Source organism: Aspergillus pseudotamarii (assembly GCF_009193445.1).
Source record: "Aspergillus pseudotamarii strain CBS 117625 unplaced genomic scaffold BDV38scaffold_3, whole genome shotgun sequence".
Classification (NCBI taxonomy): Eukaryota; Fungi; Ascomycota; class Eurotiomycetes; order Eurotiales; family Aspergillaceae; genus Aspergillus; species Aspergillus pseudotamarii.
In genome coordinates, this window is record NW_022475017.1 from 715521 (window position 1) to 733685 (window position 18165).

Here is an 18165-nt window from a genome sequence, read left to right on the forward strand (position 1 = left end):
ACTGCACACTCAGACCCATTCTCATGGTCCCAATTACCTAGATGAAGGCATCATACGTCGCGTATATTTGAATCTTGTCATAAATTTGTCTGTTTTGCTTTTCTGTAGTAATGAACATCTAGGCGTAGCTCCCGGAAGTAAACCAAGAGGGTTTAATTGGGCCTTCAATTTCATTTAGGCATCCTTCTAAATTTACTTACTGGCAACCTTATCGACATAGTATGCAGCTATGTTCTTGACTCTTTAGGTGACATTAACTACATGGGCTTGGATATATCAATTACTTAAATTGTATCTCGAGTGCTGTGCTTACGAATGAACATTATAGAAGTCACCCAAGTACCCTTTTCACTACTAGCGCTGTCCGTTCAATGATCAAATCGATATCCGCCTTGGTGGCATTGTACGGCGGTGCAATCTGGATAATATCGCCATTCTTTCCATCGGCAACTCCGGTACCAGGAATAAAGGAAATCGAGTACTCTGACAGCCCGGTCTTGTGGATAAGAGGTGCGATTTTCTGCTCGGCCCTGAAAGGCTCTTTCGACTCTTTGTCCTTGACGAATTCGATCTACGGATGATATTAGCAAGTGCTTGCCGACACCAGTGACATCCACATCACTCGAGTTATGAAAGTCAATACTCACACCCCAGAAAAAGCCACGACCGCGGATATCGCCTACATGTTGGTGGTCGCCAAGCTGTTCTTTCAGACGATTGCCGAGATACTCACCCAAACTCCGGACGTTCTGAAGCAGATTTTCTTCCTTGATGATTTTCTGAACCTCATAGGCCGCTGCGCATGCTACCGGATGGCCCTGGTATGTCTGGCTATGTATGAATCCGCCCGTTCCTTTGTCCAGAGCCTCAACGACCCTCTTGTTGACCAGTAGAGCTCCAATCGGAGCGTAGCCACCACCCAAACCCTTTGCGACTGTCTGGAGATCGGGCACAACGCCTTCTTGTTCCCATGCGTGGAGCGTTCCGCAACGGCCCATCCCGCTCATTACTTCGTCAAGAATGAACAACGCTCCGTGGCGATCGCAGACCTTCTTCATCGCCTGATGATAACCCGGAACTGGAGGAACGCAGCCCAATGTCTGTGAGTATATGCGTTAGATAATTCCACAAAACAATGAGATGGAAACTCACTGTTCCTGAAACAGTTTCTGCGACAAATGCGCACACATTGCTGGGGCCCACGGCCTGGAATTCATCCTCCAATTCTTGTGCCAGTCGAGTAACATAATCTTGGTCGGTTTCTCCCACTCTCTTTCCTCTGTATGAGTAACAGGGAGATACGTGGGAAACATTGGTAGTTAGTATTGGCGCATAAGGTGCCCTACGCCCAGCATGTCCTCCCAACGAAAGAGATCCAAGAGTGTTTCCATGATAGCTCTGCCGACGGGCGATAAACCGCGTTCTGGACGGCTCCGGATTTAGTAGCTCGAGGAAGTACTGACGCGCCATTTTCATTGCAGCCTCAATCGCTTCGGTACCTGACCGCCTTGTGAGCTACATGTTTCACGGATTGGAATGAACCAGAACGACATACCAGAGCTGACAATGAAAGTCTTGGACAGTTGATTCTGTGTCGATTCAGATAACAACGTGGCCAACTTTTCCGACGCCTTACTTGTGAAGAATGGAGCGTAAATATAGCTGAAGCTTTGTAACTGACGCATTATAGCATTATTGACACGGGAGTTGTTGTGACCGATACACGCCACTGCAGCACCACCACTGGCGTCGAGAATCTCCCGTCCACCCTCGGCAATGAGGTAGTTTCCATTGCTGCCTACTATTGTTGGGGGCTTGGTGTCCAGTTTTGAGTGAAGGATAGCACTCTTGTCTCCCCTTGTTAGGTTACTAGATGTGTGATCTTGTTCGCCCTCGCGTCCCTTCTCTGCTTGCACCGACTTCTGTCTTCCGACAGATAAGGAAAATCGGCGAAGGGAGATGCACCCTGTCCGTGTTCGTGTTGCATCGGACAGCGACCGGGTCACTGTAGAACGCATGATTAAGTTAAGAATATCCGAGATGATCGAAGATGAACTGGACGAAAGCAAAGTCGACCCGCGCCAGGATGTTCATATAGTAACTTGGACCTAGGGTAGTATCAGGCGACTCGGCCGATTAGCCACGTCTATGGGTCACTCCACGGGCATATTGTACCTCTTAGATTTAACATGTGTTGGGAAGGTATGCCCTTTTTATCTGGTTATCAAAGTCCCTTGCGGGTCCGATTTGTTGGATCGCCGAAAGGGCCGCAGAGACACGAGAGATCCGAAGAGTCGGATAGGCTCCTTCTTCCGAGCTTCCGAGTCACTTCAGGTCATTTTACATCATCTCCGCACACGCCGCCTTCCTAGCTGGGTATCTTCACGAAGACCCTAAGAATTAAGTACACGTCGATCATATTCCCCGCTTTGTATGAGTTGTTTGTGCGATAAGCTTGCATAAATCCATCCGGTGCTCGGGTTCCTTATCCGACAGTTTCCCCTCCCTCATTAACATGTTGTATGTCATATATCCAATACAAACTAGACGCAGAGTCCTTTTTTCCTCAATATGCTTCTATTAAATCGGTGCCGTGGATAAGTTTATAGTGCTATCATACTTCTAATTAGACATTAAGCGGTAGTAATACTACAGTACACTGCGACCAAGCCCATGCTTGACCTGTGAAGCACAGATTTCACCTGTTATCAACGCCTCAATCATTGCCACTCCCACACAGGTCTTGTGGCGGATACTGGTGGAACTCCAGAGCGTTGTTCATGGCAACAATACGTTGGCCATGGCCGAATCGCGGAATTGCGCGGCGGGACATAGGTATACTAGGTCCTTGTCAGGATGTCCAAGGGACATAGACATATCCTAAGTACCAACCGTCTGCATGAGAATTCCCTCCGGGTATAGTCCCGTCTCAAGAATGATCTCGGGATGTACCAAAGTGAAATGACTACGTCTTCGGTCATTCGATGGAGTCGACGTGCAGAAGGGCTCGGCTCGTTCGATTTCTAAAGAACAGAAATGGTTAGCACTGAGGAATGACCTACAGGAATACGAGAATAGCTGACTATCACTGAGGCACCGCTTATGTCTTCGTCTGATGTACTTCCAGATGAGTAACAACGATGAAGGAGCTGTGACAAGGAGGGTAACGAATGCGATAATAGTTTCTGGAGACCACGCCATTGTCAATGCTATAGTAAATCTGTAGGTCACAACCGTCTTTATAGTACCTTTTATGCAAGATAGACTGGGCTAAAATATGTCGCGCCAAGTTACCGAGGACCACATCAAACGTAGTACAAAGACTTTGCCCACGCCACCTCAAGGGGTAAGCCGAGCGACAGCAACGCAAACATTGGTGGGATCGCAAAAGGCAAACGATCCATGCTTCGAATTCCACGATCAAATCAGTGGTTCTTGCCTTTGACGTTTCATCATTTTTGAATTTTTTCAGACGATTCCCGCATCATGCATTTCCTGCATGTTACCGTAGTCGGTAAACCAGAAAGGCTTGAACTGATTAGGTAGATAAAGACCAAAATGGCAACACCCTACGAGTACTCTCATATCAACTCCCTCAGAACAACGTCCTAGTGTGAGAAGAACCAAAAAAATGAGATAAGGAAGCAGGAAGAGAAAAAATCTCATGTATCAAGTCAGCAAGATGACCCTGTTTCGTTTTGGTCGTGCACAAAGATATCATTCTAGGAGGCCCGGCAACGTGACATACGCTACAAAATGGCAATTCAATAGAGCAGTCATTCTCTTCGCAGCAGCCTGCCTACTAATGGAATTTTTGACAACTGTGGCCTGCACCGGTGTTCGCCATTCAATTACCCGCGCGTATTTCAGAAAGCAAGTAATGTGGGTAGCTCGTGACGTCGAGGTCCCTAGTGGCAGATAGCAGAAGTTTCTTTATCCAATACCGTTGTCTGTCTACACCTGTCCTTGGTGTCGAGACTAGGAGCCAATGCAGGAGGGAAATTGCTGCAGACTAGTCCAAATAGGACCGACCTTCTGGTATGCATATGCACCAATACACTTAGTGACTCGCTTTCAGCTGGTGCCTCGGGTGTTATTCTATGTCTCGAACTAGACATGAATACATGTGCCTATTGCCCAGTTGAGGAAGTTGGCGATTTCCAGTTATGTCATCAGCTATATGGTCAAGTAGCTGGCAATCGTACTTGATGTAGTCTGTCACCTTTTGACCATGTCATGTTTGTTGCTCCGCTCATCTACTTTGGCTATCTCGATGGCTGAAGCTAAACGAGCCACAAACCCAAATGTTTGTTTGGCACTTAAGACCCATATTTTTGAATAAGATAAGATACAATAAGATATATCATAACATACAGATATGCAGCTGCCTTCTCTGGTCCAAATTCTACCGTTTGAAATTCCGTGAACTGAGTAAAAAGTTTTGGTTTAAGTCCAACGTCTGGCCAATGAGCCCTCATCCAACCTTCCCGCCGTTGACGAACTTCGTGGAACCACACAAGTAGCCCATAATTACCCCTCTATGGATGTTCCCTTTACGTAAAGACATACACAGATGGCTTACCGTTAGATATACAGCCACGAAAGCCCTAAGTGTGGCTCGACCCCCTCAGCCGAGAGAGGTAATTACTTACGTTGGAAGTTCATTCGCTGTTCTTCTAGATTGGCGGTGCAACGTGCACCACATCTCCTAGGTTTCTGAAACCCATCAAAAGTATTTGTTCAGTATGGGCATAGCCCCCGGGGCATAGACGTGATATCGGAAGACCCACACTACCTTCTCGATCTTGCTTTTACCCAAATGATCGGGTCTTCACTTTCTCATTCACTATTTATGACATTTGACAGAGCCCCTAGGACGGGGATTGGTGTACTCGTTAGCCCCCTGCCATGTCTGAAATAGCCGTCCCCTGCTCAGCTCTCAAGCTCTGGATGAGCATTTCACCCGGCTCTAGGCACCCCTTCGTCATACATAGACACTAAAAGATTTTCTGGTCACCGGGGAATTGTCGCCATTCACATCATGATCAGACAGATAGAGTAGACGACCTCATTCGTTTTCCAAGAGCACAACTGCAAATAGTGTCATCTGCAGTATTAGGTAGATCGTCATTTTCTACTGTTCTGTATGCCAAGTCGAGTGCTCTGCTAACCTATTCTGTGATAGTTTCGGGCAAACTGAAATCGGAATCCAACCTTCTATATAACAGACATTTTACCCATCCTGGACTCTCATGGCCTCGAATCGGTCGCGTACTATTTCCGTCAATGCAGCCCTGGATACCCGAAGCAGTTGACAATCACTCCTTACCAATATAGTGGAGGTCCCCCTCCCTCGACAGCCTATGAGCCCAATTCCTGATAGGCGTCATGTCAGCAATACCATTGTAACGGCGGTATACTATATAGGTGACCCCAGGGCATTCTGGATCGTTGATCCAGAAGTATTCTGAGCTTTTAGTCTTGTGGAATGCAGAGCCCGGGCTACATCTCTTACAACCATTCCTATGACGCCCTACCTGTATCCATCCTTATATCTCCTTCGCATCTTGAAATGCATCTCAGCATCTAGTATGACTAGTTGGAATAATAAAAGTCCATACATATACCACCACTCCCATAGAGAATCTCAGACCAACACCACCCAAAAACGCGCTATACCACATCTGTCCACAAGCCAGGGCCAAAACCCTAATTTTATACAGGTCGAGAGCTAAGCTATCGGATCCTGTATCTTCGTGACGATAAAGCTTATATTGCCACCTGGGAGTAGTGATAGTATTAGATTATATACAAATTTCAGGGAGCTATACACATTAATATGCTGAGTTCACAAAACCTACAATTTGCAATGTTCAACTGTAGGAAACGGTCAGAAATTCTGCGGGGTGGAATGGAATGAATGATGCGGTGGCTGTTTATTTTGTCAGGTTAATCGAGTCGTGGGACTCTACTACGAGTCCATGTGTCCCTTTTGTTTGTTGCTTCGAGATTCTATTTTACTCCCGTTCTCGAATATCTTGTTATTTCCAGGCTATTAAAAGTAGACAGTGTATACGACTGAAACTCTGGCACAACTCTCGTGAAAAATATAGTTGAGTTACGGTGAGAAAGCTATCGGGGTGGTTATGTTCGGGATAGATGGTCTGGTTACATACAACGAATAATGTAGTTAAATGTTTTCGCTGTGGGCGATTAATGGAACCATCATACACCTGTAGAAATAGTTTATCTATTATCTAAGGGATATATTTGCCAAACTTCTTGAACTCTTCATCTGCCGCTAACCGCGCCATATCCTCCTCCTGCAATGAAATAGCAACAGCGATCTCGCCATCCGACCTCTTGGGCATGAAATAAATCAAACCTTCAAACGGAGTGAACTGTGGTCGTCGCACAGCCTCTGGCTTTCCAAGACCAAATCCAAAATCTAATTCATAGCAGTTGACACTTGCCCACGAGCTAATCATAATATCCGTCGATGGGTTGAAACTCGCTCCGAAGGAGATGGACGATTTGTCTACGAGGCGCTCAATGTATGTCGCCAGCGCGCGGGTGCGTGACTGTAAAGAGGACGTCTGCGGGTCTATTGCTGTTCTAAGTTGTGAAGCAATGATGCCTAGAGGTTTATCGACTAGATCTTGTACTGTATCGGTGTGGTATACCATGTTTTGCATGAGACCGGTGTATGTCGGAGGAATGCCAAAGTATTTCCGTACGTCAACAGCACGACCAAGTGTTGTGTTATGAGATGGTGATAGTCGCTTCAGGCGAGCTCGAAGCACTGATTGCCAAACGAAGGCGCTCAGTGCATCATCAGTCGAGATGAATTCTGAGGTCTTCGACTGTTCAGCAAGCAATTTAACTTTAGCGAGCGAGGATTTGTCGAACGTAAAATATGACCAGGTAGACTTTGGGAGAGGCACAGATGGCTGCGGGGGTCCAGGCCTGATTATTTGACGGTTGAGTTCCGGCCCGGGTCCATATGAGCCATCTAGGAGGGGAATGAGGTGACTCTCTACCAGGTTCCCGGACTCTAGCTCCAGCTCTGTAAATGTATCCCCACGACATGCTTTCGAGAGAAGGTGGATAACCTGTCCCTGACCAGTCATGTCCATTGCACTATGATGGCCAACAAGTGTGAGGACCAGGCCGCCGTGAATGAAGTTAGCCTGGACGAGAAAGGCCCGTGCGATAGTATCTTCGTCAGGACCTGGCAAGGTCATTCGAGGAGCAATGATGTTCTCGTCTAACATCCGAAAGGGAAACTCGGCGTGTCTCAAATCCTCCATGGTGGGGACGTTGGGATCATGACGAAAGTCTTTCACGACTAGTGGTGGAGTTTTCCCCAGTGCTTCGATCTTGAACGTGCCAGAACCTTTATGGCTGCTGCCTTCACTGACTATCTGGCCTGCTACCCACGGGAAATTGGTGGACAGTCTCTCGAGGCCTTTCTCTAGGCTCCCAACTATCTCGCTGTCAGATGAGGAATCGAACGGAAAGCAGAGGCAAATTTGCGTGTAAATCCTGAGGGCAGGTAGCTGACCCAGGAAGTTCAGTTTGACAGGTAATGCATCCATGATGTGAGAGGTTAGTGCCTCCATAGGACTGCCTGTTCCTATCGCGATATATAAACTTGAACGCCACTGAAGACGTGGGGATGATTAATTATGAATCATATTAGGCCCCAACCAATAATATTCAATCATGGCGATTGTGGATCCAAGGTGGATCCTGGAGGTCGTACTCGGCATTAACCGATCAAGTCTCGCAGTACTCGTATAAATTGTGCCGAGGACCACAAAATGGGGCTATGTTAATATTCCCGCCCTTGACCCCGAGAGCCCAATCAGCAGGAATGGTTTTACCTGCTAATAGCCCGCATCACTCCGTGTCTGCGGCTGTGAGCCATGAGCCTCCGAGAAACCATCAGGTTGCCAGCGAAGAGATAATCTCTTTTAGCCGATTCATATTGGCTGGCTTCGTGAGAAAGAGATCGACACCACTCCTCATTGCATCTCTCTTCATGGCCGGGGTATCAACTGCAGTCAACGCGATAATCGTCACCGGGCGTAATGAATTACTATTTTCATATTCACGTATCTTTTGAGATGCGGTTACACCATCCATGACCGGCATGGAGAGGTCTGACTAGTTAATTAACAGACTAGAATGTGGAGGGGTGCTAACTTACCCATGATAATCGCTTGAAAGGTCTCGCTCTCCGCTTTCTGTACTGCTTCAAGCCCGTTTACAGCACTTTCATAACAAAACCCGGCTTTTTTCATAGTGCTTTGTAGAATCTGGTCTCACGGTTAGCAGGGTAGTACACATACACAGGGCATCATTGGTTTCATACCTTGAGGTTCAATTCATTGTCTTCGACAAGGAGAACCTTACATTGTCTAATTGGGTTGTTCTGATTAGAAGATATAGTGTCCTGGTTGTTTGTAGGTTCTCGTTCATGTATACACGAATTACTCTTATCTGAGACCTCGTGATTTTGTTCTGTGGCTTCTGGCGATGTAGATGCGGCGATTTGCAGTTGACGCTGGTAGGTATCTTCAAGGGTGGCTGGGGTTGGTTCGTGCACTCTATCGTCATCCGCTTCATGCAGCTTAGTCCTTTTTTCAATACAGCTCGTCAAAGCAGAAGCTAAAGTCTTAGGGGAAACCGGCTGCTGAAGAAAGACCACCGGCTCCGAGGGATCTCGGGGTTCATTGAACCAACTATGGGCATGGGTGCAGAGCACAATCTTGGGAAACGACATTTTAGGATTTCTCCGGGCCTTCGACTTCTTAGAATAGGTGACTGCACTTTCTTCAGCCTCACCATAGCGGTATTCATGCTCAGTGATGATGAAAATATCCGGATGTTCGTGATCCCGTTCTCTGGGCGATAGAACACGCAATCCAAACCATTGGGTGATCATGTTTTCCATGCTCACCAACATCGTATTAAAGATGCCCGGGGCTATCTTTAAGTCTCCATATTTGGAGCTGTTCGGAAAGAGAGATATGGTTTTCCCTCGCAATTTCTCGCGTAGGTCCCCATACGGAATGGAAGGTGAGGACGGTCGCGAGGCCGGGGTTATAGGCAGCAGGACGCTAACCACAGTTCCTCGATTAGGCTCGCTCTTTAGGTCTATTAGTCCATGCATCGAATCTACGATACGATAGACTACATTGAGTCCAACACCAATGCCTGGCGAGAGAGAATCTTCCTGCTGAAACGGCGTGTACAGGTTTGAAAAGGTAAAGTCGGGCGAGATTCCTCGTCCCGAATCACTTATTTGGAGGAGAATAGCCGGCAAGTGATTGCGTCCGACCGTCACCGTATCATGTCGGAGCTTCACCTGAATAAATCCAGATGGTGTGAACTTCAGGGCATTGCCAAGGAGATTCATTACAATCCGTCGCCAGGCACCAGCAGAGACATGGCATTCCCAGCCTTCTCGACATTCAATATCCACGATCGCAAAAATTGCCCTCGGAATGGAATTGGGGATATTGGACTCGCGAAATGGCCGGTCGGTCGTTTGTTTTGTGGCAGAGAAAAGGGCCTCCGCATTGCGCCCCATGTAATCCTGGCTGGCGAGGAGCGCTTCGGCCACCTCTTCGACCAAGGTAGCCATATTCGCCTGATCGATCAAAGCAGGAACATTAAACTGGGATCCTTGAGCTGCTTCGGCATTCTCTAGTGGTCGACCCTGAGCCGTTGGTCCAAGAAGGCTATTGATTTTGGCGTAATCCAAGACATGATTAACTGTGTCAAGGAGGGTTTTCCCACAGTTTATGGTTATGTCAATCAAGGACCGTTGAACAGTCGTCACCTTGGTCTCCTGAAGAATGTCAAGCATAGTGAGTATGCCATGCAGGGGAGACCGCCACTCGTGTGACACTGACGAGATAAAATCAGCCTTTTCGCGATCCGCGGCTCGCAGGTCTAGGCGGGAAACTTCTGCCATGACGCTGTTATTGAACGCTGCAAGATACGTTAAATCTGTGGACTCAGCAAAGAGACGTCTGGAATCTTTGGTCCACGCGAAACAGCCCGCAAACCAGCGATTTTGTTGAAAATCCCAAAGAGGAAAAAATGTAATGCTGGTCGCTTCGGAAAATGCTTGAGAAATCTGACGCATGTCAATGCCATAGTAACTCGACGCCATATCTTCTAGCGAAGAGCAAGACCCATCAATGTCCGACGAACACTCATCGCTCAAAGGCGAAAGCTTTCCTTCATCAAGATGAAAGATACCACCCCTCCCATACTGTTGGACCAAATTTCGCAAAAGTAACCTCGAAACATTTATATTCTGATTGTGACCCGGAACTGTAGAACATCCCAACACATGGCCCGCCGAGCATTCTTCCTCGGCCATATCCGGGGATCGGGGCCGTGAATTGCTCGACGATTTAGGCGAGAAACCATGGCGCTCCTGGTTGAACGCGCTAATATCCAGAAACGCAACGCCATCCACATCCAGCGCCTGTCGAATTAAAACCGATGCCCTGTGAAGAACCGAATAAGTCTCTTCGGAAGTTAGAGACTCTCTCCGTGTTCTGCGGGCGGGCGAGCGGGAGCGATAGGAATTTAGACGACCACGCAATGGAATGCCCAATTCGTTTTGAGGAATATGGGATGGAGGTATATCTAGCGTCTTCTGACTGTTGGCAAAATGGATGGAACTCGCAGGGTCAAGTGATCGAGAGGATTCAAAGCCGAGATGTTGCCGCCCAGGCAGGCTAGAGACTACCCATTCATCGATATCTGACTTTCCTTCCATGAAGGCACCTAACGCCTTGATCATTCTCTCGCCACGATGCTCTTCGCGCATTGTTCGCAATGTCGCCAGATAGTCTAGCACAGTACCCGCCCGATCTTGGAGAAGCCGCGACTGTTCATCGTCTATTTTATCGTGTTGGGCGCGCCCATATAACTCGATGATACCAATAACAACGCCAGCTGAAGTTCGAACTGGGACTGCGAGATAAGAGCGATTCCGTGATAGCGTTGACCAATAAGCGTCAAATTTGGAACCCTGCGCAAGGTCTGCAACCATAAACCAATCTCTATTATCTTCGATGAACGCTATCATAGCGTAATCACAGGGCGCGGTGTTGTCACGACGCAGTTCGCGCTTGTAGCGAGCGACGGAGGGTGTCTCAGCCAGGACATACTGGCTCTTGCGATCGCATATCGAAATAACGGCACGATCAGCACCCACTTGCAGCGCGGTTAGCTGAGCAAGGTTTGTTAGGATATCTGATGATGATGCTCTTTCGGCCGAGGGCTCATGGGGTGGGAGGTATCTATAATGATCCAAAGGTCAGTTTAGTACAGGTTCGACAATGGTTGGTAAGAATGGTTATACTGGTGCACCTCTCTCTCACGGATCAGCTCACTGCGCCGCTCACGTTTCCCCCGCCGTGGGAGATGAGGAGAAGAGTCTCTTGCAGACATCATCTCGACGAACCAAGTCACAACATGGATGTATGAAAGCAATGGGAAGCGGAGCGGACATTGTGGTTGTGCCAAATGAAAAAGAATATGTGTGGGATCAGATGTTGGAAGTTGGAAGTGGCAACGTTCTGGTCGAGCTCGAAAGCTCGGGAGTGTTTGGACCATGGCTAAGGCTCCCCACCCCGGATTACTACTTGTTCATTGGGCGGGCCGTCGTGCCGGCAGTAGTTGTGGCGTAATAGACAAATCAGAGCTGCGGGACAAGGTAATCCAGGCACATGTACTACTTAGTACTAGTACATAGGTGGAGTATCCAGTACGCCGTACATCATAGGTGTTCAGATCACTGAGAAAATATTCATTCTAATACGCTCATCGGATGATCGTACAACCCAAAGTCTTGATTATGTGGAGGCAACTGCCGATCGTATCCATCCCAGGTTAGCACGGTATCTCTACACTAATAACTTGCAGTCCTGGGCGAAATGTGTACTCGTGATAATGCTGATATCAGGATGGTTTATTAGTCCATAGTTCCCATGCAAACTATCCCCGGTCACGTGAGACTATAGTGAGATCTTTATTGATGGTTTGACACTCAACTCTCGATCTGATGTCTGACTGAACATAGGCAAAATCTCAAGTTGGACTGCTTTGAGTAAGCTAGACTCGCTTGAGCCCATCGCCTTCCAGTATTGCAGTCACTGTATGGATGACAGTCTCGTCTGATTGCCAGAGAGTGCGTACCTCGCGAAAATGGGATGTCAATGCCGCAACTTGCAGCAGTGATCCATGGATGGACTTGAAATATCCGAAAACGGGATATTCCCCAATCTCATCGCCCGGCTGCCTGTATTACAGTCCCTTTACCATGCACGTCCATGGTATACAGTGGAAGGACCATAGATGGTGGAACCTCTCTTCAAACCGAATCATTGCTTCTGCGAACAATGACAGGAATCCATGCCTCATGCTCTAAGCATTGGCCCATGCTTGATGAGATTGAGCACTTACAAGAGCAGCCCCTCCTTTCTGTTTATGGTATTTCCAATCGACGGTCCCCGATATTCCTGCGAAAAAGTAGAGACTTTTCCCTCATGCTTAGAGCATTGGGGGTGAAGGCCTGAGAGCCATAAATGGCCAGAGAAACTCGGAGGCAGAGCATTGATTGTCGCTTTATAAATATGGTCATTCTCGTCTGCAGTCAGAAAAATGCCACGGCACATGAAGGCACCCTCCTTTATCTCGCTCCCATACCTGCCCACAATATCTGAGTCAACGGCTTGGTTGGTACATATCAGAAATCTTGCAGTATGGACAGCATGTTCTGGCCACACTTGCACGGCTCGTCAGAACAGATTCTTATCTTATTTGATTGCCTCGATTCCATCCTGCGTAGGCCTGTTCTTCTCTCCTTGCTGAGTTCACGAAGGAGATGTCTGTCGTGCTTCAAGACATCGATCAATGGGCGAGATGTGAACTTGTATTCAGGATGGAATATGTCGTATTCGGTGTGAGAGTCTTGGACGACGTCTAAACACGCTATTATCCGGCGAAAAGTGTAAGCGTGGTTGTATATCCGGGATTCATGTAGACACACATATGTTTCCTTGCTGACGCAACCGCTGTACGGTTGATGTTTTTCATTCCATGAGCATCATATATGAGTCAATATACCTTGACAGCAAAGTGGAAATCAGTGTGGTTAACATGCTCTGGAGGTATATAAATGTTCTGCCTTTGTCAGAGGAAGCAGAAACACCTCAGCTCACACGTATTATATAGAGTAGTAAGGCAGTGTGCCCGTATATGAGAATGGTCCTGGATGTATGAAGGATAGACATGGCGACAATAGTCAAGTCGCAGTGCTTTTTCAATTATGAATTGTATGCGAGAGAATGACCTAACCCCTCGAGTTAATATTTGGAGAGAACTGTGAATCACCACAAAGCCCAGACTCATACAACCCGATCGCAATCGAACCGGGTATATTCCTGGAAATTAGCCAAAAATCGCGATACAAAAAGAGACATCGGCACAACTCCGAACCCCCACGAACATCCCACTTGAAGCCGACGGCCATGAAAGCGACTCCCGATTGGATTGCCTCTCTTTATTAACCGCTTTGAACCCCATACGGTCCATAATAATTCTCCCAAATACAATTCAATCATTCGGGAATATCCATTCTTCACTCAAAATCATCATGTCTAAACCTACCATTGGCTTCGTCGGCCTAGGGGCCATGGGCTTCGGCATGGCCACTCACCTTGTTCATGAGGGTTACCCTGTCCATGGCTTTGACGTATTCCCTGCCTCTGTACAACGATTCCAAGCAGCCGGGGGTCTTCCCGCGTCATCACTGCGAGAGTCTGCAGAGGGCAAGTCATTTTACGTGTGCATGGTTGCATCTGCGCCTCAGGTGCAATCAGTCTTATTCGGCGAGGATGGCATTGTGCAATGTATTTACTCCCTTCCGCCCTGGCTATAGTATCTCTATGTTATAATGAGTGTTATCGCAAAGTACTGACAATGCACTCTAGACCTCCCCCAAAATGCCATCCTCCTCCTTTGTTCCACCGTCCCCGCCTCCTACGCCCAGTCCGTCGCGGCCGAACTGCAATCCCGCGGCCGCGCCGATATCCTTTTCATCGATAGCCCCGTGTCAGGTGGTGCCAAACGCGCCGCGGATGGAACACTCTCCATCATGGCAGGTGGTTCAGACGAGGCACTGGACAGCGGTCGCGACCTACTGCAGACGATGTCCGCGCCGAGCAAACTGTACCTTGTGCCCGGGGGCATCGGAGCAGGGAGTAACATGAAAATGGTACATCAAGTCCTGGCGGCTATCCACATCCTTGGTGCCAGCGAGGCCATGGGACTGGCCGCGCAATTGGGTCTGGATGCACGCCAGACAGCGGATAAGATCATTAGTTCTGATGCGTGGACGTGGATGCATGAGAATCGATTTCCGCGCATGGTAGAGGAGGACTGGAATCCCGGTGCTAGTGCGTTGACGATTATTCTGAAGGATGCGGTGAGTTCACACACAACTATGGTATTGAGGAAAATGCTGACGAGTGTATAGGGCATTATCACTTCATCTGCCCGTCAACACCGTTTCCCAACACCTCTCTGTACCACCGCTGAACAGATCTATCTCTCTGCTTTGCTGCAGGGCTATGGCCCTAAGGATGATTCGGCCATGGTGCGGCAATACTTTACCACACCTATCGCTTCCGTAACGGCATCTGCAGAAGACCAGAGCACTGCGCTGCAGCTAGTCCTCGACCTGATGCAGGGTGTCAACCTCGTCGCTGCTGCGGAAGCCGTTGCCTTTGCACGATACCTCAAAGTCGACCTCGCACAGTTTCACGAGCTAGTTAGCGCCGCCGCAGGCGCCAGTAAGGTGTTTATGACGAAAGGCCTGGAAATGATCAAGGGACAGATCGGCGAGGAGGCGCCAGCCGGATCACAAACGGTAGACGAGGCCATCGCAAAATTAGAGGCCGTAGTACAACAGGCTAGGGATCTTCATTGCCCATTGCATTTGGGCAATGCGGCGCTGAATGTGCTCTTCACTGCTCGGAGAGCTGGACTGGGCGCCGAGGGTGCGACTAGTGTGATCAAGGTATTTGGAAAGGAGTAATTCTAGCTTTATTTTTGTGAGAGATACCGAGTTTAGATTATGTTATGGATATCCGAGTAGCAATTCAGGCACAGATTTTCAGGCACATTTAATGGACCCTGACGTCAGTCGGAGCAACTCCGGGGTCGGAGATCGGAGCGAGTGGGGGTTCAAGATCGCATCGACTTTCATATGCTTTGCGACAACACATATAATACACCCATTGTTCCATGATCCTGTCTCTCGTAATCACTTTCCTTACATTAATTGATACTTTGGAACGGGGCGCACAAACAGCAGCCACTCAAGATGTCTCTCTCCAAGAACCGCGCCCTCGATATCCTCAACCACGCCGCCTCAAACCACTATGGCATCCCCGCAATGTGCTGCTACAACCTCGAGGGCATTCTAGCCACCGTCCGCGCCGCAGAAGCGAAGCGCTCGCCAGCGATGATCCTCCTCTTCCCATGGGCCGTCAAATATGCGGACGGACTTCTCGTACACGCCGCCGCCGAGGCCGCGCGCAAGGCCTCCGTGCCGATCACCGTGCACATGGATCACGCGCAAACGCCGGAGATGATCCGGTACGCGGCGGACCTGGGCGGATTCGACAGCATTATGGTTGACATGTCACATTATGAGAAGGAGGAGAACCTCGCACTCACAAGAGAGCTAGTCGCGTATTGTAATGAGCGGGGGATTGCGACAGAAGCGGAGCCCGGACGGATCGAGGGCGGAGAGGATGGAGTCGCGGACACGGCAGACTTGGAAGGATTATTGACCACACCGGAGGAAAGTATTGAGTTCGTGAATACGGGGATCAATTGGTTAGCGCCTGCGTTCGGGAATGTCCATGGCGAGTATGGGCCCCGTGGCATTCAGCTGGAGTATGACCGGTTGAAGCGCATTCACGATACAGTTGGAGATAAGGTCCGGTTGGTGCTGCATGGAGCTGATCCTTTTACGGAGGAGATCTTTTCCAAGTGCATCGAATGCGGTGTTTCCAAGATTAATATCAACAAGGTCCTGAATAATGAATACGTCCGCGTGCAGCAGGAGAAGGCTGGGAAGGTACCATTGACCACTTTGCTGGAGGAAGCTACGAATGAGATGCAGAAGGCTGTGGAGAGGTGTATGGATATGCTGAAGTCGACTGGGAGATATCCTTGATTTTTTTTGTATAGGGCATAGATAGCACATAAATCTCTTCGAGCGCTGGCAAGTCCTTTTTGTTCATTCTACCCTGCCAGTGGATTAATCAGAATACTCTGAGCCCATTAGAGCCATAACAACCGCCCAGCGATGCAATTGCCTTGTTAGTAAGAGGAAATCTCGGTCTGAGATGCCATAGCCTACCACTAGAACCCAGTACATAAGAGATGCAACAAATGAAAATCCCTAGAATTACTAGCTGGAGGCCGTAGGCTCTCAGGAGAGCTCTCCGATTGTTACCTCGGCTATACTATACAAATAGAGTGCGACCTATCGTGTATTCACTGCTAATATTATTCCGTAAAGTCTGAAAATGTCATTCTAGCTTTAGCTGAGCCTGGTATAGATCGCACATCGGCCGATGGCCGACTCGGTCACTCGGCTCGGTTGCCCACATTTCCGCATAATCCCTGACAATGGCTTGAGCCGGATCTACTAACCTTAGGTTGGTGCAAACAGGACGTCTAAAGTTACATTTGAACAACAGTGATAGAATTAATATAGAATTTTATGTATATCTACCACATCTACTGTGTGGTCTAACAAAAATAACACCAATATGGAATGCTTGATCCGCTGGTGTATTATACTATTTTGCTATAAAACAAATTCTATGCTTAATGCCCGCCGTCCTCTCTCCAGATCCGTCAGTGGCCTCTCCGGGCTATTTGTATCCAGCATTTGGGAGCCATTTTGTAACACTTTGATCGTGACACAAATGCCAATATTGAAAACTATGATGTATACCTTTTGATTACGCTAGACTCCCTTGAGGATACCACCCTGGTTCAGGCGGCCCAAGTTCGATCTCGCAGTCCTGTGATAATGGTTGCGTAGCTCTTGCTTCATATACCGACGATGCATAGGTACATAATGGTATCCAACACTACCTGGGACTAGAACTTCGGTTGACCCGCTGTCTTTCATGAATAAACTCTGCCTAAAACAGCTGAAACCTTTATATCATAGACCCACAATTAGTAGATTAATGCTATAGCGTGGTAAAATCTTAGAAGGTGTTGGAGTGACCATAAGGTAGCTGTGACCATGAAGTTGCTTGTACTGTAAGATCAGGATCTTATGGATAAGACAGAAGCCAAGCACGGAGTTCTCCTGATCTCATGGAATAGTGCCATCCTTGCACTTGTACATGGTCATCACCGCGTATACTTTCCGGCAAGCCAGCCAGGCCTGGGCACCTTCATTCAGTCCTAATACATCTCCAACAACATCCCGTCGTGGATCTCTCAATCACAAAATGTTATCTGATCATTATAAACTGTATACCATTTCTTGAGCTGCATCTAAACTAAATATCAGTATTTTCTTTTCTCCTTCATCTATACCCCCTATAGTAGGTAGAGGATACCTTTGCAGGGTCATGTCCAGTCTGATCTGCTATCAGTTTTTCAATTCACCGACTGTGGTTTCCGGTTCTCATTTAACGCAAACCATTCTCCCGTCACGGTCATGACTGGATATCAACATACAAAATTAGCAAACAAAGGATAATTAAAGGTATACAAAGGAGTGTGTGCTATTGCTTCGGTCTAAGTCATTGTTGTGAATTGTTGTGGTTTGATTCCGTGGAAGATTCTTCGCACGTCCCTTTCAATGCTTTTTATAACCAACTGAGACGACCTGCGGGATTAGGACACGTGGCTAGATATTTACACTTTTTCTATTTACTCTGGTAGAGTGTGGGTATATTCGTATATTGTTCGCTCAATAATATGGTCACTCTTGCCATAGTGGCTCTAGACTTCTAGTTCCACCCACGATCTTTTCGCACCCTTCCTTCTTCTAAGTCTTGCGGTTTTCATGTGCGTAGCAACTGCTGGGAA

At 47.9% G+C, this 18165-nt stretch overlaps 6 protein-coding genes across 6 annotated transcripts; 2 read left to right on the forward strand and 4 right to left on the reverse strand.

Annotated features, from left to right (window-relative positions):
* Positions 1–212: 212 nt before the first annotated feature.
* On the reverse strand, positions 213–2165 carry BDV38DRAFT_234364 (pyridoxal phosphate-dependent transferase). Its single transcript, XM_032053238.1, has 4 exons — positions 1556–2165; positions 1153–1499; positions 648–1100; positions 213–571 (listed from the first exon to the last, which is right to left on the reverse strand). Exons 1-4 carry the CDS (start codon positions 2016–2018, stop codon positions 332–334), a joined length of 1503 nt encoding a protein of 500 aa, XP_031919060.1. The 5' UTR covers positions 2019–2165; the 3' UTR covers positions 213–331.
* A 659-nt stretch (positions 2166–2824) lies between these two features.
* Positions 2825–3662, reverse strand: BDV38DRAFT_234365 (uncharacterized protein). Its single transcript, XM_032053239.1, has 2 exons — positions 3084–3662; positions 2825–3023 (listed from the first exon to the last, which is right to left on the reverse strand). The coding sequence occupies exons 1-2, from the start codon at positions 3199–3201 to the stop codon at positions 2881–2883; spliced, it is 261 nt and encodes an 86-aa protein (XP_031919061.1). The 5' UTR covers positions 3202–3662; the 3' UTR covers positions 2825–2880.
* Positions 3663–6257: 2595 nt separating this feature from the next.
* BDV38DRAFT_267605 (transferase family-domain-containing protein) lies at positions 6258–7598 on the reverse strand (the record flags this gene model as incomplete). Its single annotated transcript, XM_032056622.1, has 1 exon — positions 6258–7598. One exon carries the CDS (start codon positions 7596–7598, stop codon positions 6258–6260), a length of 1341 nt encoding a protein of 446 aa, XP_031919062.1.
* A 186-nt stretch (positions 7599–7784) lies between these two features.
* BDV38DRAFT_95588 (uncharacterized protein) lies at positions 7785–11595 on the reverse strand. The gene is made up of 4 exons (XM_032064190.1): positions 11393–11595; positions 8378–11330; positions 8213–8321; positions 7785–8165 (listed from the first exon to the last, which is right to left on the reverse strand). The coding sequence occupies exons 1-4, from the start codon at positions 11482–11484 to the stop codon at positions 7948–7950; spliced, it is 3372 nt and encodes a 1123-aa protein (XP_031919063.1). The 5' UTR covers positions 11485–11595; the 3' UTR covers positions 7785–7947.
* Positions 11596–13670: 2075 nt separating this feature from the next.
* Positions 13671–15130, forward strand: BDV38DRAFT_293474 (NAD(P)-dependent oxidoreductase; the record flags this gene model as incomplete). The annotated part of the gene is made up of 3 exons (XM_032062261.1): positions 13671–13943; positions 14025–14518; positions 14570–15130. Exons 1-3 carry the CDS (start codon positions 13688–13690, stop codon positions 15128–15130), a joined length of 1311 nt encoding a protein of 436 aa, XP_031919064.1. The 5' UTR covers positions 13671–13687.
* A 256-nt stretch (positions 15131–15386) lies between these two features.
* BDV38DRAFT_293478 (class II fructose-bisphosphate aldolase) lies at positions 15387–16322 on the forward strand. Its single transcript, XM_032062262.1, has one exon. The coding sequence runs from the start codon at positions 15419–15421 to the stop codon at positions 16277–16279; it is 861 nt and encodes a 286-aa protein (XP_031919065.1). The 5' UTR covers positions 15387–15418; the 3' UTR covers positions 16280–16322.
* The last annotated feature ends 1843 nt before the right edge of the window (positions 16323–18165 follow it).